The 27,642-nt window shown below is 34.5% G+C and overlaps 1 protein-coding gene across 3 annotated transcripts in view; it reads left to right on the plus strand.

Moving 5' to 3' along the window:
- The window catches only part of tei (irregular chiasm C-roughest protein teiresias), a 368,837-nt gene extending 343,726 nt beyond the window's left edge, over window positions 1-25,111 (plus strand). For all 3 annotated transcript variants that reach the window (XM_018448499.1, XM_018448497.1, XM_018448498.1), the window contains exons 10-11: window positions 18,101-18,279; window positions 24,187-25,111. In XM_018448499.1, the coding sequence (XP_018304001.1) occupies window positions 18,101-18,279; window positions 24,187-24,423 (416 nt within the window). In that variant the 3' untranslated portion in view covers window positions 24,424-25,111. The remainder of the gene's footprint in view (window positions 1-18,100; window positions 18,280-24,186) is intronic.
- The last annotated feature ends 2,531 nt before the right edge of the window (window positions 25,112-27,642 follow it).

Below are 27,642 nucleotides of genomic sequence, written 5' to 3' on the forward strand. Positions count from 1 at the left end.
AGAGCAACATTTGAGAAATCGTATCGTAGCTGCAGCGAACAGAATATCGCAAGAACAGTGCCTGGCTGCTACAAGAGCCGTGTTTGACAGATGCAATGCTTGTATTGCTGCAAGAGGTGCACATTTCGAACAAAATCTTCATTAAAAAGTTTATAAATAAAATAATTAAAATAATAAATTAAATATATTTTTTTCTTTTTTCGTGATTTCCTGCGAAACAAAGCAAAAAGGAGCATATGTCTATAGGACTTTTTTTCTTAGTTTTTTACTCCTCTACACGCTCCCGAAGTTTTGCCATTTAATTTGGAAACACCCTGTATATACGAATGCCCGTTGCATTCTGATGAATCGAAATACTCGTTCGGACAAAATTCGATGCATATTCTTTCTTTATATAGTCGACTCTTTCGATTTAAAGTTCCGTGGCGGAATAGGGCTGTGTACTACACGTGTGATAACGCGTGATAACACTGTCACTTCAGTATCGTCAAACTTTCCTCGTACTCCATACAACATTGTCGAGCCTGATATCCCTTATAACGCCATATTGTTTCATTAAAACTTTGCGACTTTGCCGCTATAGTTTTCACTGCTGAAACACGCTGGTGATGCGGTTCCTCTGACTTTTAAATAGAAATACGTGCACACGATGAAATCACGAGATTATTACATTGCAAATGTATTTGTCGTATTCGAAATTCCTTTCTTCTTAGAAATTTGGTAAAATAATCAGGAAATAAATTATTAGTAGTCTCGGGATATTTCGGAAATTTAATTAAACGTCATTATTTTGCAAATTGATCGATACCGCCGTAACGTACAGATTCCCTACTGACTTACATTGCCAGCCTAATTGCGCTCTCCCTACGGTCCCTGTTATTAAATATTAAAAAATGAATGCACCTCGTTACTCTTTCAACTCATTTGATGTCAAGCCCAGCAAAACTGTTTTCGGCAACAAATTGCTCGCTTCTGTCACTGTTGTAACGATATACAAGCTCTCGCACCATCTGCCTTACAAGGAGTTTCGGAATAATTAATATCAGCGTATTGACACGCACGATATTCTGCAGTATATGAAAAATGTCCGCAATAATTAATGAGAAGTAAAAGTTCTTGCACGTAGGTATTATAAGTAAACGCCGGCACCTTATTCAGCGTTTCAAAATATTTTTGCTCTTCGCTAATTTATGAAAGACATTATTAAATTTCAAAATTATACTTAGGAAAGTTCTCAAGAAAATTCACAACAATTTTTAGCGATAGACATTGTGAAGTGTCATTATTTTAGATGGTGTTTCTCAGCTATCAAGTCGTTACTACTTTCCACGTTCTATAGTTGTGTTCCGATATACATTGCTAGAACCGAAAATGTATGGGATACGTTACGTAAGAAGTATAAATTTAGCAATGTATATAAGAACGCGACCTATTTGAGGATGTTTGGACTTACAATATTATGTAAAAAAAACAACAAAAAATTGTGAAAAAAATTGATCAAAATTTTACGAAAAATTTGGTTATGAATATGCTCTGAAATCATAATAAAAATAGATGCATAAAGTTGTCCTATAAAATTCCTATAAACTATCGGTTTAGAAAGAGTGAGATAGCTGAAGAGAGATATCGATGTGATTCAAGTCTTTCTAACGGAGCAAATGTTACAATCAGAAAATGCACAATCTATATCTATTATAACATCTATACTTGAAATCAACTGCAAAAAAAAACAAAATAATGAAAATATTGGTTACAAAAACGCAGCTTTACTGTGATAAGACTTTTTTAATATGATTGTTTATATATTTAGATTCATTGAGAAACTGAAGCCAAGATCACACAATATATTAAAGGAGTTTATAATACCTAATTGTGCAAAACTGCTTTTTCCGCTGAACGTAGCTAATGGTTTATGCAGCGCAATGATTATATTTTGCTGCAATTTTAGATAAATAACTTGTAAACAAATAAGAAGACATTTGCACGAATATTAGAATACGTAAAAAATTTAATTTAGTTCGTAATAGTATTTTTTCATTAAATTTGCAAATAGTACTATAAAATGTGACATCATACATAAGAATTAATATAAATAAATAATCAAATAACATTTAAACAAATAAGAAAATTGTGCTTAAATTTTACATAGATAATCAGAGATAATAATAAGGTAGAATAATCTATGGAATTTTTTATATTTTTGAAATGTGACATATTCTGTTATGAATGCATGGCTCCATTTATTTAATTACTTTCGTATTGAAGATACGATAGTATAAAGGAAAACAATGCTCCCAGTAAATTTCTCGCAAAGCAATGTGTAGATTCTTGTTTTAGCAATATAACAACACGACGTTCGAAGATTCCCTGGGGAATAACTATCGAAGTATCGATACATTACTTTATACAGTTCTAAGAACATAGACCGCTTCTCCATTTATCCTAGTAAAATATTTAAAGGAGGATGTTAAGTTTTAATTGTTTTTCGACCAAAATAAAGAAGTTCCGAGATGTACAAATTATATATAGATATCTAATATGAATTTAATATAAATTGATATGAATTAAAGAGAGAGCTACTCTCTTCTCCCTCTTCTTAAGCGAAGTCGAGTGTATCGGTTGTCTTGGAGAAATATTGGAAACATGAGAGAAACCGTGATAAAAGTCAATAGATCTAATGCTATAACATATTTATTGATAAAAAGTATTAAGTAAGACATCAAAATATCTTGGGAATTAAGCAATAAGAACTGTATTGTTACAATACGTCTATCTAGAGATTTTCGAGCAATTAACGAGCAACAAAGAGTCTGATACAAAATAATCGTTTGATTTTGAATTCTAGTTTTAAATAACGAATTTGTTTATCAAGTTATATATACTTAAGTACTTATAATACAGTTTCTATTGCTTAATTCCTAAGATATCTTGATATCTAATTCAACAACTTCTAGGTTTATTGCTGTCGATAACGATCCTTCCATGTTCCTAATGTTTCCCCAAGCGATATACCATTCGACTCCACTTAAGTAACTCTTTAATATGATATATGTATAATCTGTACATTTCAAAACCTTTTCATTTTGGTAAAAAAACAGTCACAGTAAAAAACATAAAAAAACTTAACATCTTCCTTTTCGAAAGTAATGATATCAATTAAACGATCAAAATCACTATCAATCAATAAAAATAGATTTATTATTATATCATAATCGCAGTAAAATTATATTGTAAAATACAAATCATATTTTATAAAAAATAAATATAATCGCAAGATATTTATTGTACAACAATCACAAATTTTATCCACAAATATTCTACGATTGTACAATACATCAAATCGTCGATGTTTGAATGACAGCGATTTACCGATTGTGCCAACTAGTAATGCGCATTCGGGTACAGGCATAACAATAATATATAAAGCTGAATTATTTTTTTAGGAATTTACCTATTTTTAGCTATCCTACACATTTATACGCCATTCGTACTCTCATTCTCACATACTTCTCCGATATCGCACAAGCTTTTATGGACGATAACGCCACGAAGGGGGCGAATATCCACGACCTCCTGATAATTTGTCTTGTTGCCACCCACCCACATCTGCTGGCTTTTGAAAAAGGGTAGGAAAAGTTGGATGCGAACCGATAGCTGGGAAAACGACGTATCACCCCGTGGGACTTGTCCGCCTCCTCGCGTTCATGTACCTCCATGAAATCTCGGTTATTGCTGCGGGTTTTAAGAGAAACGAGAAAAGCTGATAAGAATTCCTTAGCAGATCAACGGATACACAAATTCAATTTGCTTTTTTAATATTCTCTTTGTACAAATAAGATTAAATGTAAAACTATACTTATCGCGCAAGTTACAATCAAGCTTTATATTTATTTTTGTTCTCTTAAAATATAATAATCTCTCTTATTGATATTAACATTTTTTAATTCAATAACTTCGTTAATTCCACATTTCTAAACATATAATTATAAAATACAAAGACTGTTATATAATATCTGATACTAATTGTTTTCATTTTTCATATTTTTACTAGACTTTACGACAGAATTATTTAAATGATTTAATTTCTGCGTAATTAATTCTATAATCAAAAGGGATTAATTAATCGATATAATGGGTTGCGTTCCGTGCTTCATCTTTTTTCTACCTATATATTATTATCGCAAAGTTCATCCCACGCACTATATTAAATTTCGTTCCGCTAGAAGGCAAAATCGCGATCATCCAATTAATTGACGAATAATTGCGTATTGTGTTTCGCGTGTTTCGTCAACGAGGATAGGGATTTCGAACGTTTCGCTGTAATGTAATTCACAATTTATTCTTGATGTAAGGGCGTTTCTGGCGATGAAAAGAAGAAATGCTTTCTTACCTCAGGGAGAAAATATCTCTCTCTCTCTCTCTCTCTCTCTCTCTCTCTCTCTCTCTCTCTCTCTCTCTCTCCCGACATTGACGCTCGACGCTCGTTCCTATCTCTCTGGAATCATCGTAATTGGCTTTATTAACCGAGTCCTCCTTTCGTATCCAATTTCAATTATCGGCCTCGGCATTACGCGCGCGATCGCGCGCTCCGAGCGCGCCGAAGAGTTTTTGCGCGTCTTCTCGTATTTTAATCCCTAAATTAGAACACGTAATTACAGCACTTCCTCAGTTTTGCACAAATTGTAGTTTGAATATTAAAACTTTGGCGTATAATTGCCCGGTAGTATTATATCGTTGACGTTGCGTTATGGCATTATATTTTCTGTTATTATAGATTAATGCCTTTTCTCGTTTATAAAAAGCGTTTATAAAATTTATGTTACTTTTACTTAAAATAATGTTTAATAAACGATATTCACTAAAAATACAGATATTTTTAACACAAAAAATTTAAAAAGAATAAAAAGAGAATAAAAATGGGAACTTTGTGTTATAAAAGATTAAAGTAAAATGAGATTATTACAATAGGAATATTTATAGAAATAACCGTTTTATTGCAATTATAATATAAAAGGTCTTAAAATTCTCTTATTTTCATAAATATACTTATTTAAAAATTGACTTACATTTATATATATTATATTTATACTTAGTTATTGATTTATTAAATTTAGTACATACTAATTTTGATATTGTCTCTCATGTTCTTTGAGATATCGAGAAAAGAAAGAACAAATTAATATTTAGGTATATATAACACATGTTTATATAACAAATGTGACTATTAAATAAATTTATTTATTCATTATTTATTATCTCTATGACATTAACTTCGAATTCCTTTCTTACCGTTAAGAGAAGCTGTTCTTAAAATATACATATGCATACATAGGATCTTGTCAGAATGAATCCAGACGTCATAAATAAGTATACATCATATACATATATTCACTATTCCCTCTTCTTACTTTTCTATCTCTTGATAATATATCGAATTGAGAAACTGCTCAGCCACACATTTTGCATTATGTATAGTACTTCTTTGGTCTTTAGGTGAGCTGTACATGTATTTCTCATCAGCCAAAGCTCAGCTGATCAATGATGTAAATGCTATTTTAAATGATAGCAACAAATTTATTGGATGTGGTCTTCAATATGAAAGTTATATTCTATCGCGTAGCAAAAGCTCAAAATATAATACAGTATCGCGACGATATGAGGTATTTTATAAATTATGTAGAGATCAATTAATTCACTCGAAATTAAATGATTATCTTAATGACATTATTGTTATGCATTTTATAATCCACGAATATACGTTAGCAAGATTGAAAAATTATAAAATGTAAAGCTTTTTACTTTTTGTTATAATTACAAAATGACATTTTCAACATTGGTACGAGAAGCAACGTAGAATGTAGCAAATGCAGCAGCTGATTATGCTGCTTTTTAATAAAATTGCAAACAGGTAATAAAAAGAAATTCGTAATACCGCTGTCCGTGCTTCCACCCTAATAAAATGTAAGGTAATGAGCTATTACTATAAAACGAGACACAATTGCCTTTTCAACTCTCCATTTTCCAACTTCCTGGCCGGACGACTTTTTAACGCTTCTCGAAAAGTGAATTAACTCATAAGCGTTATTAGGTATTTAATAAGGGTGCGCTAATGTCTGTGCGGACACACAGGATAGTCGGCGAAAGTACTGACTAAAGCCTGCGGGATAAAATTTCATCTAATAACCCCGATTAAAGGATTAACCTACATTATCCGACAAGTTCGCGCGGCAATGTCGTTCCGCTCCGGGAAATTCCGCGCAATCTCGCTTTCCGCAAAAGATCACTCCCCATCCTCCTCATCTATCCTTTTTCTTCTCTTTTGAAATCTCTTTCAGTTGTAACATTTCTCCGTGTGGATCGCGACGTATTTCAGCTCCTTTCTCACGATTGATTTCTTCTATGCGAATTTCCTGTGCGCGAAGACCGTAACTGAGGCCGGGGGTCTATTCGCGGATTAAAAGGAAGTCCCGACGCGACGGTGGCGAAAAGTTAGAGTCCTCGCGTCTTGCCTATCCTATCGTTGTTTTATCCAGCCTTCTGGCTGTTTATTTCTTCGAAATCAGCTTTTGTAGATTTCTGACGGTATCGCCCATCGCCGAAAATGGAGCAGGAAATGCAATTAAGGCGCCGCGGGGCTCTACCGTGTTTTCTGCTCGTGTGTTGCTACGCCTTTTATCTCTCGTTCCCGTTCGATAACTGAAAGGACGCGTTTGATATGTATCTGCCAATTCCATTCTCAAACTATTTCTCGTGTATAGAGCCAGTAGCGCAGCATATCCATTGTGCCTTCAGTTTTTGATTTTTAATTTTTCATGTAGCCGCACGTACATTTTAGTTTATATTGATATCGGGTAGAAAATAATTGAAAAGCATTAGATATTTCTTTAAAGATAATAAAAAACCTGACTTCTTATGAGTTCGTCGCATATACTTATTGTATGATTATTTTTTCATTAAGATTTTAAGTGAAAAATATAAATTCTTTGTTTATTAAAATATATATAGAACATTTTTTTATTTGTCAATTTCTTTGTTCTTTTGTATTTTTATATTATTATTTTATCATAATGCAATTTTATATTTCAATAATATACCAATATTCATAAAATCGGTTAATAAAATCGGTTACCAAACAGTAACGATAACCCAATAACGAAAATTCTGCAGCAATTACCTGCAGTTACGCTATTACAATAAAAAAAACAGCTGTTCTATAATTTTTTGTCGTCTGCAATTATCGTAACTAACAGACCTACCATGCCAAGACTCTAGTATTTCAAACAATGGCGTACTATGTCACACGACGCGAGACGTCCAAAAGTTATCGCCGAACAATGCGGACAACAAAATGCCAAAACTAGCGGGTCGAGAAATAACGACACATTTTTGCGAGGAAGCTCTCACTGGCCAGCCGATTCCGCGGCCCGTTTTACGGCACATTGTGACAACCTATTTTTCTTCCGTTCATAAATACGACTGCGCTTTATATCCCATCATATCGACCTCCGCCGTCGATATTTTTTCGAAGCAACACCGCAGGTTTAATTGCGTTTTCATGCGAGTACGTTCTCGAGCGAACGGTTAATTAGTCATTCGCGACAATGCCGCCCAAAACACGGTCGCTGCAAAATTTTAAAACTTGGCCACCATTTACGCAATACATGTAATACGCGTCGCCACCGCGGCGCGTAAATTTCGCCTCGTGACACTCGTAACTTTAACTACGTGAACGCATAAGTTTTCGAGCCCGCGCGGAGCCGCGTAAACGTCGGTGCAGCCGGCTGTAAATAAAATTATTGCCGCTACGAGAGTGAAACCTCGCGACTGAGAAAAGTTTCTCGTAAAACTCTTGCCGGATGGCACTTCGCCTGATAAACGCGACGTTCTCGCGACGTGGCAATTATCTGGACCGGAAGAGAAACGAGACGCCGCCGATCATTGGCGTGTGGATTGCGGCAGAAAATGTGCAAACAATATATGTGTATATAAATGTAAAATTCATTCTATATATATATATATATATAAACTCTTTAGAGTGAGATGCTACTTCAACGAATTTAAAGAGTACAATTGCGTAAATATAGTTGTAAGTGGTTGTATTTGTATGAATTAAACAGTCACAGTCAAATATTCTCTTCATATTTGACGGTAATTGATCAATTCTTACAATTACTACAATTACTTACAATTCTACTTAATACAAATATAATTCACCATGTATTGGTATAACAAAAACATAAAATAATATAAAATATATATATAGATATAACACTTTTTAAAATGGCTAGGAGAAAAAATATCTCCCTCTATGTTTATCCTGATTTCAATGAAACTATTTATTATATCGAAATACTAAACATAACTAGATATGTATATTAAATTATGATTTTAAAACTGTTTAACTATTCCTTTTTGAAAAAGTCTAGGATTAGAATTATTAATCTAATAACTACAGTTATATAATTAGGGGCTAATAGGTGTACTTGAATTTGCCGAAAATAAGTATAAACAAGACGACAACTTTTAGTTCATATTCATAAAAAAAAAAGATATTTTTCGATGAAAATATCTTTCGCATGCTCGTGGTGAAGCAGTAAAAAAAAACACCGACTAGAGAGAACAATGCATAAACTTATTTGAAGAGAAGCGAAAGTCTTGCAGGGAGCTCGTACGATGTCCTCGAGAGACCGAAAGATGCAACGATGAACACGTGGTATGCAGAGATGCTGCGGTGACGGTAATAATAGTACTTGAAGAAAATGACCGGGATAAAAAGAACGGAGTATAATATAAAAGAAAATGGAAAAAAGAGAGCTGCATCAGAGATAGATAACAAATTTAACATCCTATTACAAGATTGAAAGAAAAAATGCTTTAATATTAATAAAAACGTATTTTATTGCAGTAGATAAACTTCAGTATATTAATTGAGAAACGTTTCAATTTTTATATAGATTCAATTTTTAAAAAATATGTAAACATATATGTATAAAGGAATGTTTTAATTTTTCTCTCTTGAAAATCGTCAATTGGTATAAAAGGTCCATATGTCAATATAATGAAATGGGGAGATATCGAATATAACAGTAAAACATTTACATACTCACAAAGCGCACTGTCAATAGTGCTTTCAGTGTTACAACACTAGTGACATTCTACGGTCAATGTTCTGTGAATTCGGTGATACAATTCAGTGATAAGTGATGAAACAGTTTTATATCAGTGCCGCTATCGTCGCACGAATAATTTCACATGCGAGATCATTCCCCAAAGTATCGTATGAATACCGAAACCCATCATATCCCACCGATAAAATGCCGTCCCCTCGAGTCGAACGCGTATCGTCGAAATCGTAGAATTGACTCGAGAGAAAAGAATTGAACGTTTTTCATCGTGTATGCGATGACAGTAATATCGAGCCCGTCCCCTCGGGCGTGGGTGAACCGTATTCGACGACGATTTCTAAGGTTTATTGCGAGGGTACGAATCATGGAAGGGGCAATAGTTTGTGGGTGTCCTCTTCTTGACACAATTACGAATTCGACCTTTTATTATCCTTCAAGAGGGACACTTTTCCAGGACAAAGGTATCTCTCTGGAAAACAGCGCGTATCTCTTACTGTTTTTTGGAGATGGAAAAACGAAAGTCTCGAAAGTTAAAGGGGCAACGGTCATCAAACCGCGCCAATATTAACTTAGGACAAATTGAATGCTCGAGGAGGCAGACGACTAACTTCAATTTGGTTTCCTGCTGAAAAAAATGGTCCTATTCGCTTTTATTCGAAATGTAATCGATCGCCTTTTGCGTTCACAAACAAAGGGAGTCGTCAGAAATTTTAAGAAGGCTGAATACAGCGTGATGATATCTTCTAACAAGTATTCGTGCGATTTTCTTTCTTGAAAATTATTTCGCGACTGCATTTTACAAAAGAATATTATTTGATTTTTTTATTATATTCATAATAACGCAGCATTCATAATTTATTTTGGTAAAATTAGCTTCATATTTTATTTTAATATAAAATTCACGTTAAACTTTTTAAGCGTATTAACAGTCCTACACGGAAAAAAATGTTTCTGGTTTACAGCTAATTTTGATTAGCTGAAATTGCGTTAGCTACTATAACTATGAATTTACTAATACATACGAAAGATTTGCTGCTGTAGCTAATATAAGGATGTGATAGTAAAATATGCATGTCTGTTACAGATCGATTTATTTAGCAATATGAAGTTAGTTGTCACAATTATCGGATATGTCCGTGTAAAAGAAAATTGTCTCTACCACAGTTAAATATGGTTTACTGAAACTGTACTTGCTAAATTGTCTGTTACACAGAAAACATTTGCTACAATGATCAATACATCGACATAATAGCGAAATGCTTGTCTGTTACAATGATAATATTTAGGCCTCACAGCTAATGGAAATTAGACCTCGCAGATACGATGTTAGGCGTCCATATAATGCTACTGAATTTAGCTGCCATACCTAATTTTTAGCTGTGGCAGCTAATCTTTTTTTTCCATGTATTCATACTTTTAAAGCTTTGCTTATTAGAATATCTTAATTTTAAATGTGAATTTGAAATTAATTCTGTAATTAGACTCTGATTGTAATTATGGTTATGAAAAAAAAAAACGATTCTCTAGCCTCATTACGCCAAAGAGAATTGTTTTAGTTATTATAAAACAAAAAGGAAAGAGGGAAGAAAATGCAAAAAACTTATGTGCACCGCGAAATATAATTAATCCAACTTTAACATCTGTAGAATTTGCGAATACCATCTTGATTTTAATAAGTACAGAGAACAATGGATAGATAACTGGCTGCCACTTGCTAACGCCTTGAAACAATGGCATCGCTTCGCGGACGTTATCGCGACTCTGAATGGGCGTTGATGCTTATCGCTTTGAAGTACGAGTAACCGAGTGAATCCTTGCACGGATAGCGTCAGAACTTTGCGGGGATGTATCGCTCCCGCCAAGAGGAACGATCGCGTGCACCATGATTCCCTCTCTCTGTTTTCCTAGAAATTCTAGTCCGACGTGAGAGATTGTCGGAAAATATTTTCGCCAGGTCGCCTCGGTTATATCAGACCCAACAAGTGGCCTCATGCATAATAATCTCATGATGACTTGCGAAAACCGTAATGTAATTTTAATATATCTCTGTCTTCCTGAAGTAACGCGCGGTCTTGATGAAAAGCTTGGAACGTTTTTTCCAACCCAAGGTGATTATCGTCTATTCTTGAGGGAGGATATCCAGAAAAGTCAAAAAGATGTCTATTTTTACGAATTTTTTTGCAAAAATTATTAACTTTACTCAGAGTTTCAACGAATATTTTATACGTATATTAATGAGTTACATAAAATATTCAATTAAAAATATTAACGAATAACGCTGGCATAACTATTAGCACCAAGTTTGTCCGTATGGTGATAGGTCAACCATCGTAGCTTTTCTACACAGTTATTTATCTGAAATAAGAAACAACAAATTTTTGAAATATATTAATAAATCTAGTCTTTGTCGTAACCAATTTTAAACATTTTTAATTTTGATAAAATGGCGGACTGAACTTAAAAGATACAATTTTTCGTCAAAATATTATTTGTTTTCGTAAAAAAAAAACTAAGAAAGACTTTAGAAATTCCCTATATGACTAGATTTATTAATACATTTCAAGAATTTGTTGAATTTTTTATTTCAGATAATAAATTGTATGAAAGCTATGATAGTTATTGTAAACTGCTATTGCTATTGCTGCCAACAATTATACATGCACTATTTGTTTTTAACATTTTTAATTAACAATTTTATGTAACGCTTACAAATATACATGTAAAATATTGTGTAACGAAACGTTCTCGATGCGAAACAATGAACTATCAAATCACTGAAAATATCTACACTTCGAATATCATCAAATATCACGTTGTTATCCCTTAGGAATCCCTTTAGGGAGTTGATCGCATGTCGATGCATGCACGCTAAGACGTGTCTGCAATCTTGCGGTAATCGGGACATGTACATTGAGCAGTTGTTATCACCCAAAGTGCAACGTCGCTGATTTCGAGATTGGAAATTAATGAATTAATTAGCAGGCTGTTGTGCTCTTGAATGAATGTGAGAGAATAATTCGTTTCGCCGCTCTCAGAAACAATTCCGCAGACAGATTACTTTTGAATTGGACGACTCTTTCACAAATGGAATTCTTTTAATGCCGTAGTAAATATCAACTCTTGTCTGATCGTTTCCTCACACGCATTACCTGTTCGTCTAATAAGTAAATTTATCCAAAAGATACACTCCGACTTCTTTCCAGTTTGGCACAAATGTATAAGAGCTACAAAAAATATTTTATTTGTGCCTTTCCATTTTTGTCCATAAACGGTTTTAAGAGTAGTTACTACTCCCTTGAATTTTAACTATTATATCTATAAAAGTAGAATAACAATGCGATTTACAAAAACTCCTATATCTTATATTAAATTTCATTTTTTTAAATTATTATTCTATTTATAGATATGAGGGTAAAAATTGATAGAGCTTAAAACTGCTCTCAAAATCGTTTATGAGAAAAATGGAAAGACATATGTTAAATATTTTTCATAGTTCTATTTGTGTTAAATTTGAAAGAAATCGATGTGTACCTTTTGGAGAAATTTACTTGTAAATGGAACATGAATACAGATAAAAGCCTAACTTATATATTTTATGATGTAACGACAAGACATCACAAAGTAAAATTTCATCGCATAAAAATTTATCGCAATATCGAAACATAATATATATAATGCTTGTTTTCTTTTTTAAAGAAAAGATATTAGTTTGCATTTTTGTGAAGTAACATACCGTGCAGAAAATTTTCTTTTAAGATGTTACTCGCTTAGTAAATTTAATAATAAATCGCTATGAAAAGGATTGCAACAATCTTTAAATTTTAACAAATTAAATTTTAAAAGAAATTAGATTGATTTAAAAATATAAATTAAGACAATTTAAAATTGCTTAAAAAGTTGTAATTACATTTTTTAAGAGATCAGAATACAAAACTTTATGTTAGAGCAATTATGTACATAATCAACTTAATTATCAATTTAAAGAAAATCATTTAATTGATGATACGATCTCTAACGACTCTAAGATTGTCTATAACACTTCCTCTTCTTTTTAAGTTCCTTCCTACACCACATAATGTTCGGAAAGTATCACGAAAGCCATCGATAACTGGAAATACGGGCCATCGATCCGTAATTTCTTTAAACGACAGACGATGTTCGGCGAGAAGATTCAAATCCGTGTCGCTATCGATCTAAATTCTGCGGCGAACAAAGTGCAACCTTTCCGTTCCACAGCGAACGATACGACGTTGAATCGTCACGAGGAAATTCGTTACTTTGACGATCGTTTCTATCGAAGCTCTTTCTAACGGTGCACAATGAAATGAATCACATTGCCATTGTAGGCAATCATTCGCGATTCATTTAACTTGCTAAGAGATTCCTTCCGGAAACGTCGCGGTGCGTTCCAAGTGCAATTCAGGAAAGGAAATTTTCTCAAAGAAGACCCATTTTCGGGAAAGACGTACTGTACGTAGTTGAACACAGCTCACGGATTCTCGTTATGCTCTTCTAAGCCCGTCGTCGACTAGCGATCGTCGTTAACACTCTCATAATCATTGTCGTCAGTTGTGCACCATGAAACCAAATGGCGTACATACCGACCCATTCAGACTTGTTTACGACGTTTTTCCTTGATTCCATTCACAATTTGCGCGAAAGTTTTATTTATTAGAATGTCTATTATAAACTTAATCCTGATATGATTACGCAGTTAATAGAATACTTTAATAAATGCAATACTTTAATAAATGAATATCGACTAGTATGTGTATAACACAGAATAAATAAATATTTGACTTTTGATTAACGGGCAAGATTTTATGCCTAATAATAATCTTTTGTGAATTTTATACATTCTGTTTCTATTTCTTAAATCATATACCGATTTATTATTTCGTAAAACTTTAAGACCAATTATTTTTGGGCATTTTAAAATTAAATATTGAAGATGTCAATATTTATTATCGAGAATATGTAAGTAAAAACAGGTTCAAAATCAAATATTACAATGTTTGACTTGGAAAACTGTAAAGTAAAATTTAAAATTTGAAAGAAAACATGAATAATAATATAACAATAATAGTGAACAATAAATAATAATTATAATAAAAGAAATAAAAGGATAGTAAGAACAAAAAGAGAACTGGTAAGCAAAATGTCTACGAATACAAATACAGAAATACAAAGAGATTAGCAATTGAAATTACATCAAAACTTTCAGTACGTATATATATAATTTCACTAGAATTTGTATCTCATAATTAACATGGGTTCAACCAAACTTAATATTAGGAAATGTAATTAAGTTTCTAACTTCAAATAATTGTAATTATCAAATAATTAACTCATTTATTAACTTTAAATATAAGTAAATTTTTCAAAAAAACGTATTCATTTCTACGAGGCTTTTAGCTTCGTTCATTTCTGCAGATGCAATTCTGGCACGCAGATCATGCGTGGCATGCACTTGAATAATTCACTGATCGGAACGATGTCATTATAGGTGCGTAAAAATGTTGAAAAAAACTGTGTGCTGAAAGAAAGCTCTGCACCACATGCATGAGCTTGGTAACTTCTCGTCGTCGCTGTTACGCGTCACGGTAAAGCGGGGCTAACGGAAGGATAGCAAAAAGAGTCACCCCTCGCCGCAGGGACAAGAACTACCTCCAAGATATTCGAGCAATTTCAGCCGTAGGAATATTCATGAACGATGCCGCGGTTGCTGGCTATACTGTTCCGCTTCTATTCACTCTACTGACGGCTCGGTCGAGGTCAGAAGGCTTGCTTTACGAAGCAGGAAATCTGTGTAGATGGGAGGCCATCTAAAGAAAAAAAAAATGAATAGAATGGTTGGGGATGGACGTGGTTTCCCGTAGAGTGGAAAATGAGCCCAGAGGGAGGTCGTCACTGGGGTTAAGCAGCGACATCCGCACTTCAATTAGCTGAAGTGTATGGACTAAAGAGCTGATGATGCTGTGCAATTTGTCGTAGTAACTGCTTGTTGACCAATCGGTATGGAGTACTTGAATAAATTACGAAATAATCAGACACACGACTGAACAGACGACAACTTATTTTTTTTCTTTTTGCGTTTCAAGTCTGACAAACTAAATCGACGCGCAGTTTATAGAACTGAAGAGAATGTATTTGCAAATTTACATATGAATATTATTAAACATCAAGATCCGTTTCGACCGAAAATAGGGTTTTTTTCTCTTGACTTATTTTTTATACATATGGTATATAGCGTAGTGTAGTGCACAAAAATACATGAAATTTAGATATGCTGTACGCATACAAAGAATTTTTACTTGAATTAATAAACATGTGATTGTTTGATTATTAAAAAGAATAATACTCTCAGAGAGAAAGGGACAGCAGCATCAAAAAATAAATGAACTAAATTATGTGACTTGCTACTCTTTTAATTCGTTATTTCAATCACTTGGAGCACGCTTTAATCCAGTCGTAAAGAAAAACTTAAGAAAATCTACGATACCGCCTGAAACTCTGAACCTTGTTCTTGCATAATTTACTTTGCGTTGCGAAGCGTCTCGTCCAATCCCGACGGAAATTTTTTTGTCGAGACGAAGAAAATGAAGAAAATCTTGTCTCGTTCCAATTCTCATGGCCTCGTCCGATTTTCCGACCCGCAAACGCTAACTCGAAGCTGAAACTCTATATCGACAAACCTCTCGTAGTCGACAAGAGGAAATTCGAACGGTAGTACGAGACAATTTGCGGAATCGCGATCGCCTTGAGGCTGGGAAATCGAAAACCCATGATTGCAATTTGCGCGCGCGAACACTCCGCACGTCGTGGCTAAGGACTGCTCGCATTGTCGTGCGATGTGCCAAGTTTCTGCGTTTCGATCGCGTTGCACGTCTCGTTGGATCCTGAAGACGTTTTGAAGCATTTGCACAAATCAATGCTGTAAACCGCATTCCATCAAACTATTGTTCCAATTCATTGTTAGATGATTCTTGGTTCTTAAAAATAATCGTGATTATTTAGAAAAAAGGAATAGAAACATAATTTTAAAAGTTATCCTAGAATTGATTCTTGTTCAACATTTTTAATTGCTTATTAGTTACGAAATTTTTTAAATTTATTATCAAGAATTTAATTTAAAATTTAATGTTTAGCAAGCATATACTACATACACAATTTTTTTTAAGCCCAAATAAAAAAGTATGCTGATCGACGTACACTGGTACATGCCAATACTGAAGAATCGTTACGCTATTTTCATGCCGGTTCAACGATGAACATTAAAAAGAGCTCGGAACACAGTATTCTTGTTTACTATACATAATTCTTATAATCGGTTAAAAAAAAAAATATATATACGATAAAAAAGAATACAATTGTGAGAAGTAATTCGTAAACATGATCGCGGAAGATCTCGATTTTTATGCAATGTTTTTCATCATGCCTCATTAATATAGTCACCATCCGATTATTCATTATTAATAAGGTATAAACAAATGTAACGGTAAACAGAAGAGACCGGTAGACGTCGGGGATGACAGTAGTCTTAAACGGTGATCCCCGTCTTCCACCTTCAGGTCGTCCCTTGCACCGGAAATGTCACCAAAGGTCAGATTTACGATCAGGAATGGATTTAGCAGGGGTCACCGGACCCCGACTGTACATTTCAGTTCCAGAACTTTTTCGAAATTTATCGCGTTACTGTAATATCTATCACTTCGTTGACACTTGTGCCAAAAGAGGAGGGAAGCAGGTCTATTTTTAATAACATGATTTATTGAGTAATATTTAGACGTAATTGTGCAGTAATCGGTAAATATCTATTGCGATTTATAACATAATATCGAAGAATAATAATACATTGCAATTTTTAAATATTTTAAATATTAAAAAAATCTTTTAACCATTATATAAGTCTATTTATTTCTTCAAGCGCTTTCTATGTTTTCGTACATTCTTGCATTTTTCCCTTTTTCAAAGATCTAAAAGGTCTGCTTTCAGCGTAGAAAGTATAGAAAATAAAACATGACAAATCCTATATCTGTCATCACGACATTATTTGTCTTCCGTTAATAGCTGTTTATCTTAATCCGTCCATTAGCCTACTCTTTGTATCGTTCAATCAAAAACACAGTAACGATCATTATGTAAAAATTGCTGATCTAATTCATGGAAAATTCTGTCTTCGCGTGCACTAAATATTGTGTTGCCTTTGCTTAAACTTTGTATTTTTGCGTCATCCATCAAAATACCCATCAATAATCATTTAAGAAAAAAATAAAGATAGATCGCGGGTTCGTAAAAACGACGCTAGCAGAATCGATTATTATGGATATTGGACGACCTGTGCTTCCTGTTTCTATACAGTGTCTTCAATTTACACTATACTGAGGTCTATAATAAACAGTTACGACTAGGGTTACCAACCGTACTCTTAAAATTTTATGTATTTATAAAATTATATTACTTAAGAATTATAAATAAAAATAATGTTCTAGAAATTTTATTTCATTAAATATCTACATTTAATGAAACGCATAAAAAATTATACTCCCTTTCTCTCCGCCCCCGATTCACATTTTTTTTTAAATGTATACATATATATCTCTTTCTTGCGATTTAGATATGGTAACGCTAGTCACGACTAATCATCATGGAATTTGAACACGCCAGAAACACCGACGACAATGATGCATGTGCTGAAAAAAACCCTATAAAAGACACTCGCGTCTGATAATTCTAATAATCGGATGCACGCTCCCGCGAATGAAATAAAATTAGAGTAGGTACGCCCCGCGTTAACGAGCCATTTAGATGGAAATTCGCGCAGTTAATAAGGTACAAAGCTCTTAGCAAACGCAAAAAGCGACTACCATGCCGACGGAGAGTAGATTTACGGTCATACAACAAGAGGGGTAGCCATGCCAGTTCGACAAAGCTCGACAAAGGTTAACCGTTTTTCTTGTTTATTTTCGTTGCAGGACCACCCATGGTTCATCCACCGAGTCAAACGGTGACGGCGAACGAGGGCGAATCTCTGGACATCATCGTCGAGTTTTGTGCTCGGCCGAGTTACACGAAAGTTCTCTGGATATCGGAGAAGCATGTGTATACGCCGGACGCACCCTCCCGTGACGGGGTTCGAGCCCTCGCAATCGAGGTAAATTTGCATGTCTCGCTGTATCAAACATTGTTCGCGTGCTTGGGCGCCTTCGTACGGTTTCTCAACTCGCACGAGAGCGCCCGTGAAATTCAGATTACATAAATACACTTGGTCTCTGAAATTATGCCAATTCGATAATTTGCAGTTCATGCTCGAATTCACTGGTGTCACGTCCTTTTCAGATATGCACAAAATTAATTAAACTAGTTTACAAAAATCGTAAAGTATGTAAAATTAATTAGTTCACAAATTTTGAATAATCTTTAGTGCAAGAAAAGGAAACAACTTTTTTTTAACGATTTTAATTTGAAATTGGACACCAAGAATAAATCTAATTAAGACAGAAATTAGCAAGAAAAATCCTATTTTCAAAGCGGATCTTAATGCTTAAATATTGCGATGTGAATTTGTATAGATATCCAATAGGATTTCTCTTATTTAATTAGATTTAACTATTTTGAATTCGAATCTGCCAACAGAAAAATTTTATCAAATATTTAAGACATGGCATGTCAATTTTTAAGATATAGTATTTCTCAAGTAATATTTGAGCACACAATAATAAATAAATAGTTTTATTAGTAGTAATAGTTATTATATTATATAATGATAGCAATAGTAGTACTAGCAACAGTTATATTAGTATTGTGATAGTGGTTTTAAATATAATAATAAATAGTTATACAACACTCTTATGCTTTTAATAATTAACACGATTAATGATTAACATGTAGTTAATACTTAATAATTTAATAATTAATACGTTAAATGAATTTTTAAACGAAAAATTAATTGAAAAAGTATATTTGAGAAAAACACGCGTTAAGTTCCGAAAGTTTTATCATCGTTGTAAATTGCAGTTTATCTCTTGCTACAAATCGCAGAAAAACAAGTTTTTTTATTGCATCGAAATAATTACAACCTTTATAATCTGATCAGTTTATTTCCCTCAGTAAAATATATTTTTCTCATGTACTTGCACGTAAACTAATTTATTATTCTTTCCAAGCATGCTTCAACGGTCATATTTTCACTTTACAGAAGAAAAATAATTACAAATATCAAATTGTGAGCTTCACTTTATGAATAACTAAATAATAAATAATATACATAGAATTGCACAAGGAGAACGTTGATTATGTATTTACAATTTGTAAATATTTGTCATTCACATTGTAGTAATATTTAGTATAATAAATTATTCATTTGAGAATATTCCTTATAAATGTAACGTAAAATGATATGATGTTTTGTCACAGTGTTTGAAACAACTAATTGATGTTTCTATCAATCATGGTATAAATTACATGCATTATAATTACATACGTTAATGAAAGCTGCGTTGCTTTTTAGTTGCTTATTGATTCAGGTCTTTCTCTGCAAAACTGAATGAAATAGCAGAATTTTATTAAAAGCTACGATCTGATTTACTCTGTTTTGCGCGGATGATTTTCCTTTTTTTTTGGCAATCTCGTGCTCTCGTGCGCTGTAAAAATACCGCGCAAAAACGCAATTCGCGCGTTTGCTGAAAATCCGTCATCTTTTGTAACACAGGGATGACGTTCGTATCCGCTCGGGGATTACACGCTTCCCCGAGGGGCGTGGTTGGTCCTTCGACGCGAAAATTATGTCGCTATCCCCGGCATGGGTGTCCGCGTGATATCCGAGGTATTGCGACGCGACTCGGCAGAGCAGAGGGAGAAAGCTACCGAGAGGAAGCTTGGGAACGGCCACGCACGCCTTTCGCTCGCGAGAACGGCGGAGGGTAGTGAGATGAAAGGGATGCGGGTAGGAATGGTGACGAGATACTACGGGAATGTATGCAGGCCGGTTTGTGCGTATCCATATACGCGCGCTTATTTCATTTCCAGTCGGCGCACTTCTTTTTCCGCCCGAGCAGAGATAGAATCCGCGCGCGTGCGCGCGTCGAGGTAGTCGCATCATAAAGGATGGATTAACCATTTTTCCAAGAGTGCCGGGCGGACACGGACAATGCGACGGAGCTTTGCGAAGGATTTGCCGATGCACCCGGTGTTGCGTTTGTTTTTATTAACGTTTGATCCTCTTCGCTATGTGAGCGCGATAAGGACGAGCAGTCCGATTTCGTGGTGCGAGTAACGATTGGCTTGGTCGATTCCAATGAAAATTGCGGACTTTATTGGGAATCACGATGATGCGAGCACAATGTAGTGTCGTGTTTACATTATAGGTAGCGGCGTATCTCGCGCGTCCGTAAATAATATTTGTAAAATATAGGTATCTTATACGGATTATAGCATCCACGCGCATTATTCTCCGCAGCGTTGATACTTTAAATAAAAATGAACAAAACTATGCATCTAACGTTATAAGCGATCTGCAAAAAGAAATAATGTATCTATTAAGAAATGATAAAAAAAATGTAATTACAGTTTCCGGACGGTGCAATTTCTTTCTGATCATCGAATATTACGATAATATTATCGGATATTATTAAGATGCTTTTGAAAATATACTTCGTACGCAAAATATTTTCATAGCGCCGCTTACGTATCGATCTTCTTTTCGCGATGATACTCTGTTGAAAGCTATTACGTATCGTATAGAGACTTCTCAAAAACTTCTGTACCGTATTGAAAGGTGATTTTATTGCTGAATCGCATAAAAATTGCAGGTACAAAACAAAGTCGATTGTTAATAATTAAGCCTCAAGAAGATTGTTAATAATTGATAATTAATAATCAATAAAACATTTATATTTTCATAATTAAAAACATTTACTAACAAGAACGTTTATTAATTATTAAATGGCTTTATTGATGTGCTTAATCGAAAAACTGTTTGTTGAATTGTTCATATGAAGAAATTTAAATGTATTACTTTATTACGTACACCGTAATATTATTTTCATGAGGAATAAAATGTGTATGTACATACGTAATGCAAACAGAAAAAAGTTAAAGCACAATTTACAATTATTTTATTATATTTAATGTTATTATTACATATGTTTATATATAAATTAACTCCAAACAAGTTGAAATTGTATTATAATGAAAAATTTAAAGAGCAAAGTTACTAAAATACCAAAGTTACTAAAATACATTAAAAAATTTAAAAGGCGCAAGAAGAAAAACTCAAAAGAAATGACGATGGGGTAAAGGAATGTTAAATATGTTAGTAGATAAGAAGAAAACAGAAAGAAAATAAAAGAAACTGGAAGTAAAAAGAGTACGAATGAAATAGGAGGTAGAAGTTTACAAAGAGAATAGGTTAATGGAGATAGAGAAATGCCAAGAAATCTCGATAGAAAAGCTCGAACAGGCAAAGTAGAATACGTTAATAGAGGAATACTGATTGTGAGTAAAGTAAAGGAGATAGTTTGAAACGGAAAAAGAAAAATGAAAGTCACAGAAACTTAGAATGTATTAGCGGAGAAAGTTTGGACAAACTGAAGAAAGAAAGAGAACAAAAAGATAAGGATAAGAAGAACAAGGCAACAACAAAGCCAATAGCAAAACCAATATGATGGCGTGATAAAAAGGATGGAGGTGTGCATGGTGACATGGTAAAAAAGACAGAAAGATGCAAAGAGATATGAGATGAAATAAGAAAAGGAAGATAGGAAGGAAGCAAGCGCGACGCGGGATGATTTGCAAAGAGGGGTGCGGAAATGGAAGGTGGGATGATGCGGACAGAGCTCGTGAATAAAGAATACAAAAAGAATGGATCGACGAATGGGGGAGTGCGGGCTTATGTCGTGCCGAAAAGGTGGAGGTCGGAGGATGGGAGGAGGTCGAAACGCGAGGTTAAATGGAGCAAAAAGCTACCGATTCTTTGCATGCGAAAAACTCGCAAGGCCCCCCTGCAGCAACGACGACGAATCTTCCATCTGCTGGGAATCGTAGCGACGAGATATATTGCCGTAAGATGACATCAGTTTTGCCAACGTATAGTATGAGTCTCCGATTCAATTACGTATTCCTCCACGGCCGCGTTATCGATAAAGTGAATGCGAGAGAAACGCTGGTTGCCTCGATATTAAAAGGTCACAATGACATGCCGTGTTATTATATTCGATCGGCTCTGTGCGAATAAAGTGATGAAGTCTTCTATTATGCATTCTAGTTGTGTACTAAAATAAGATCAAAAGCAAAATTTTGTCACAAATTGTCAAATATTCCCTTCAATGTCGCAATAGCAAAGAAATATCAAATATAATAGTGTATACGATATTTTATGATATTCTGTAATTTAAAAGTTGATAAATGTTTTATGTCTTGGCATATATGTTTTTCTCTTTTCGTTATCAAATAATCATTTTAAATCAAAGATATTTATACAATTAGAGCTATACCATGTTTTGGCCAAATATATGTATATGCATTAATAAACCAGTAAATTATTATTAATTCAAGATGTTCAGTATAAATTTAAAGCATTTGAGGCATTTAATATTCAAGAGTTTAAAATGAAATATTTTCATAATTAATTTCTATTTTTTCTTATACTTCCTTTATTAATTTAACTTAGCAATGTTAATAATATATCTTATATCTTTAAAATGTATAGTACATATTAAAACAATAAAAATTTAATATTTTTCGCAATAAAAAAGGTCATATTTTAGAATATTTTTACATGTGTTTAATGACATAATATAAAATGAGAATTTAAAAACCTGAAATGTATTCGATTGTTCAATGATGAAGGAAACATTCACAAATTTTAAATATAAAATATAAATATTTATCAAGAGAAAATTTTATCTCATTTTTTTCATTGTTTCGTACAAACCATCAGTATTGCTCTCCTATTAAGGTCAATTATCTCATAAACCGAAAGTTCCGTAGATCTATGATCGGCTTAATACGATTGATTTTTCCATGAACAAAGAAACGAAGTCGAAGAAAGAGGAGTCATTATAGGTACTAATGCGGAAAGTAATAAAACGTATTTTAAGGGGATAAAAGACGAAGAAGATGGAGAAGGTGGGGAGTCCAAGAAGAAGCAGTCGAAGGTAAGATGGATAATTGAAGCGAGAACATAGAACGATGCCGGAAGTTCCCAGTTTGCTCTCGCCGGAAGTTTTACGTGAAAGTTTAATCGTAAAGACAGGGAGAAAGAGACTGTACTCGATAAGGGGACGACTGGATGGACGTTATCGAATCGCAAGTTAATGAGCATTATGCGATAAAAACGTCTTAGTCTGGAGCATGACCTGCGGCAACCAGATCCCAATGGTTTAAAACGCTATGAAAGCGTCATAAAAACGTCTTCGTAAAGATCTTCGCGAGCACGAGCTTGGTACCGTCAATGTGAATTGTAGATGCCATTTTACCTTGGCTCGTTACCCTGCTTCAGCTTGTTAAAGAAAAACTTTCGGAATTCTCTCTATAGCGACTCGCTTGACGTCTTATCAGGGAACAAAGCGGTTTGATATGGGTCAACCTCAAGCAAGTTCGTTCCTCGCAACCCATGACTGTGAGCAAGAATTCAGTCACCTTTAGGAAAAATAACATCGTGAAATATATATATATATATATAATCATAAAAATATCATGCTTATAGTGAGAAATGTAAGAAAAACTTGCATTCAATGGCAATGTTAGAAAAAACCATGTCAATTTATTTAAATTTACATTTATATATATTATATTTTTAAATATGCTTTTTAAACAAAATTTTAATTTTTAATATATGAATAAATTTAAAAAAAGAAAAAGATAGAAGACTATATTTAATAATTGTTATTTAAATATGAATATTAAATGAGTAACATCTTGTCTTCCTAATTCTTTTATATACTACTTGAACATATTGAAACTAAAATTCTTCACAACCTTTAGCTTGTTTAGAAATGGAAAACATTCACGTGATAAGGAGCAATTATTCATATTCCTCTTTCATTTTACTCTTTTGCAGGACGGCGGCACGGAGTCATGTTACAGGACGACCCTGCGTTTCGAGACGATTCAGTCGTCACACACGGGAGAATGGTTGCTACTGGTCCGTTCGTCAGAAGGGATCGCCGACGCTTCCGTTCTACTCAACGTGACACGCGCTTCTGGTTACAGCCATGCCCACATCCGATCGGCGAGTATTACGTACCTTCTACTCTGCCTGACTTTGCAGGCGATCTTGCGGGAATATCGTCGCTGAGGCGACCGTCCGATGGAGATTTAGGCGGAAGAAACTTTGGTAAAATTCCTAGCTATATGGAAAGCTCGTACGTCAGCTTCCCCAGTAACGAGAGAAAAAGGGAAGCGTCTCTGTACATAATATCGAAATTCTTTCCCCGAAAGAATTTTCCCCGCGCGATTCTCGCGTCAACGAGACGCACAATTTGCCCGACGTGTCGCGACGCGACATTTGCGTGTCTCCGGTATAGCACGAATACAATGAAACACTGGATGGGAGTTCTGCCGACGCGCCTTCGGCGCGGATTATTACGGCCTTGGTGTTCCTCGGATCTCGTAGCAGGTCCTCTTGTTCTACTCTGGAAAACGCGTTTACGAATGTACGATCGCGCGAAAGCGCATGGACTGTTATGTGAAATCTTAGGCAAGCTTGCGTCCGCTCGAACGAGTCTCCGTGCGATCGAGACACGATTAAAATTCGATTTCTCTGGCCTTATATATGAGAATAGCGGAGGAGTGAGTGAGAGAGAGAGAGAGAGAAGAGAAAGGATGAGATCGCGCGGGCGATGGGATACGTATTTAATAGAGTGAAAATTTGTAAACTACGAATCCGCGTACACGCGCGTGCACCGACAGTCGCGCGATACGCCATACGACGTGTATATACTTGTATAGGTAATAAATAAATAAGCCGGTGTTTACGAATTGTGGAACGGACGAAGACCAATTCTTTTTTTTTCTCCTTTTTTGCCACTCGAATTTCTCGCAAATGAAAGATACGAGATATAGCCGTCAAATCGCGACCGAATAAACTCTGATAAATGCCGACTTTGAGCCGAACTGTAATCTATTAATATTGCAAAGTGAACTCGCAACACGCGAGTCCAACAAGCGATACTGCCCGTATTAAATAACGAAATAATAAGATTTGTGCTGACAGGATGGCGTGATGCAAGAAACTAGAGAGCTAATTGCAAATTTTAACTTTTAACGAGGGACATACGATTTTCTGTGCGTCCAGGAAAGTGTACGTATACGCCAACGGACGGAAAAAACTTAATTGTGCAACGTCAAATATTCCCAAAGATAGGACGACTAAAATAAATTGTTGTATATTATTTAGAATAAGTAGAATTTGATAGTATGTATATAGTGACTGTAAATGCGTAGGCTATCGTACGCCCGTACACGAGGAATTATACAGTGACGCTGTTAGAGATATATTTATTATTCGTTGATATATTTTTATAAAGTTTTATTTAGCCATAAGTTCTCGTTCGCCTTCCCCCTGAATCTCGTTCGCACGATCACAACGCTCATTTCGTTGAGTGAGGCAGAGGAGTAAAGCGGCGATGGCGCTTTGTGCTAAGAACTTTTCAACGAGAATCTTACAATAAAATACACTGTGTCCTATGAACGTCCTAAATTGAATTTAGCTGTAGCTATTGTGAGAAACACTGACATTGTTGTTTCTGCGATACTTTGATCTATCTGATTGAAAATGGAACGTAACGCGGCATAGCGACTCCGTTCCAATCGATTCCGCTTCTTTCGTTACCTTAAGGTAACTTTTTTTGTAAATTCGGTGGTTCCTAATTTTTGTAAAAATAGAATTTGTACTCGGCTTACCGACGACTAATAATCCTTGTCGCCGGTACGTCTTATCCGCGCGTGTGACCGCAGTCAGTACTATCTATAGATACGAAATAAACATACCTGATGTCTTCACGTTAATTTAGTCGACTTCGACGAACCCGAGTTTTCTTTTCAGATCGCTAAGGTGTTACAAGTAAGCAACGTGGTGTAATCGTTGTACCCAATGATGCCTAAGAGTCCAATAAATGATATTTACAATAATCGCAATGTGTACATTGATAACATTTCCTTTATCATGATCTACTTTCTCCATTATTTTCTTTAACTTTCTACCTTAACCCTTAGATTAACCTTTCCAGTTTAAAAATTCAACACTATTTATTTGCATTATGTAATTTCAAAATTAGAGATTCGTTATTTATTCCGTTAAACCGGATGCTAAATTCTGTTATTCCATTTTCAACAGATCGTCTGTTTGAGAACGACCAGAACTATGTCATAAGATTGGTCCAATGAAGAAAAGATTTTTTTGACGAGTAAAAAAATTATGAAACTTTGAAAGATTTCTTCGCAAATTGTTTGCGAGAAGAACACGAATTGGGTCTCTCTAATCAAATAAGATGAATCTGGAAGTTTCAGGTAAGTTCTAATAAGTGAAAGGAACGAAGCAGCGGATACAGACGAATTACTTTTACAAAGAAATCAACGTGAAAAATTCTTTCAGCCAAACGTGACCGACTTTACAGCCATTTTCTTTCAAATGGTTTTTGCTTGTGATTTGAACTGCGACAGTTTGAGATCCAGTCTATTCTCTATTACTTTTACTTCCGGCCGTTCTCTGTTATTCCACGAGGTTTATATCTGTTTTTGTATACAGAAATCTATCGCGTGCATTATTTGTTATAAAAATGCGCTATAAAACGCTAATGAGAATACTAATTGTTAAATCTTAAGAAATCAATTTCTTTTTTCAATTTATTAATCAGTTTGTCGATTTTAATCATTATAATTGTTTGTGCGTTTTTACATTTAATAAATTGATTAATTGTAAATAAAATGATATTAAATTAATTGACGTAGAAATTACGCAAGTTCGATTAATCTTGCTCTTTTCAAAGTTCTGCGAACTGGATGTTCAACCAACTCAAAGAAACTAATGAAAAATTTTTTTATTTGACATGTTATCATTTGGCAACGTTTCACATTAAGAAATGAGTTCTTTTTTAAATTACATACGCAGCGCATGATATCAGACATCACATTTGAAGATGTTCCTCGCTAAATTGTGCCATGTCGGAATTCGGCGGCACGAGAACTGGCCGCAGTATGCCCCACCGACACATATATACATATGTATTTTAATATATATATGTATTTTAATATACATGTATAGTATATATATCATGATGAAAATAATTTAATTCGCAATACCAACACACGCAGTGTAGCGAATGCGCCAACCAAGTCACGTGTAACAGCCGCGTTAACTGGCGCATACACGTATATATATTTCTCGGCTTAAATATAACGAGCTTTCGCTACGAACATCGCGGTAAAGGTAGCAGGACGAAAAGGAGGAGGAAGAGGAGGCAGTGGGTTTCAGTTTGCAGGAAGCCTAGGATCGTTTCACCTCTTCCTCCGCGCG

This window comes from Mycetomoellerius zeteki, unplaced genomic scaffold (genome assembly GCF_001594055.1).
Source record: "Mycetomoellerius zeteki isolate Tzet28-1 unplaced genomic scaffold, Tzet1.0 scaffold221, whole genome shotgun sequence".
Taxonomy (NCBI): Eukaryota; Metazoa; Arthropoda; class Insecta; order Hymenoptera; family Formicidae; genus Mycetomoellerius; species Mycetomoellerius zeteki.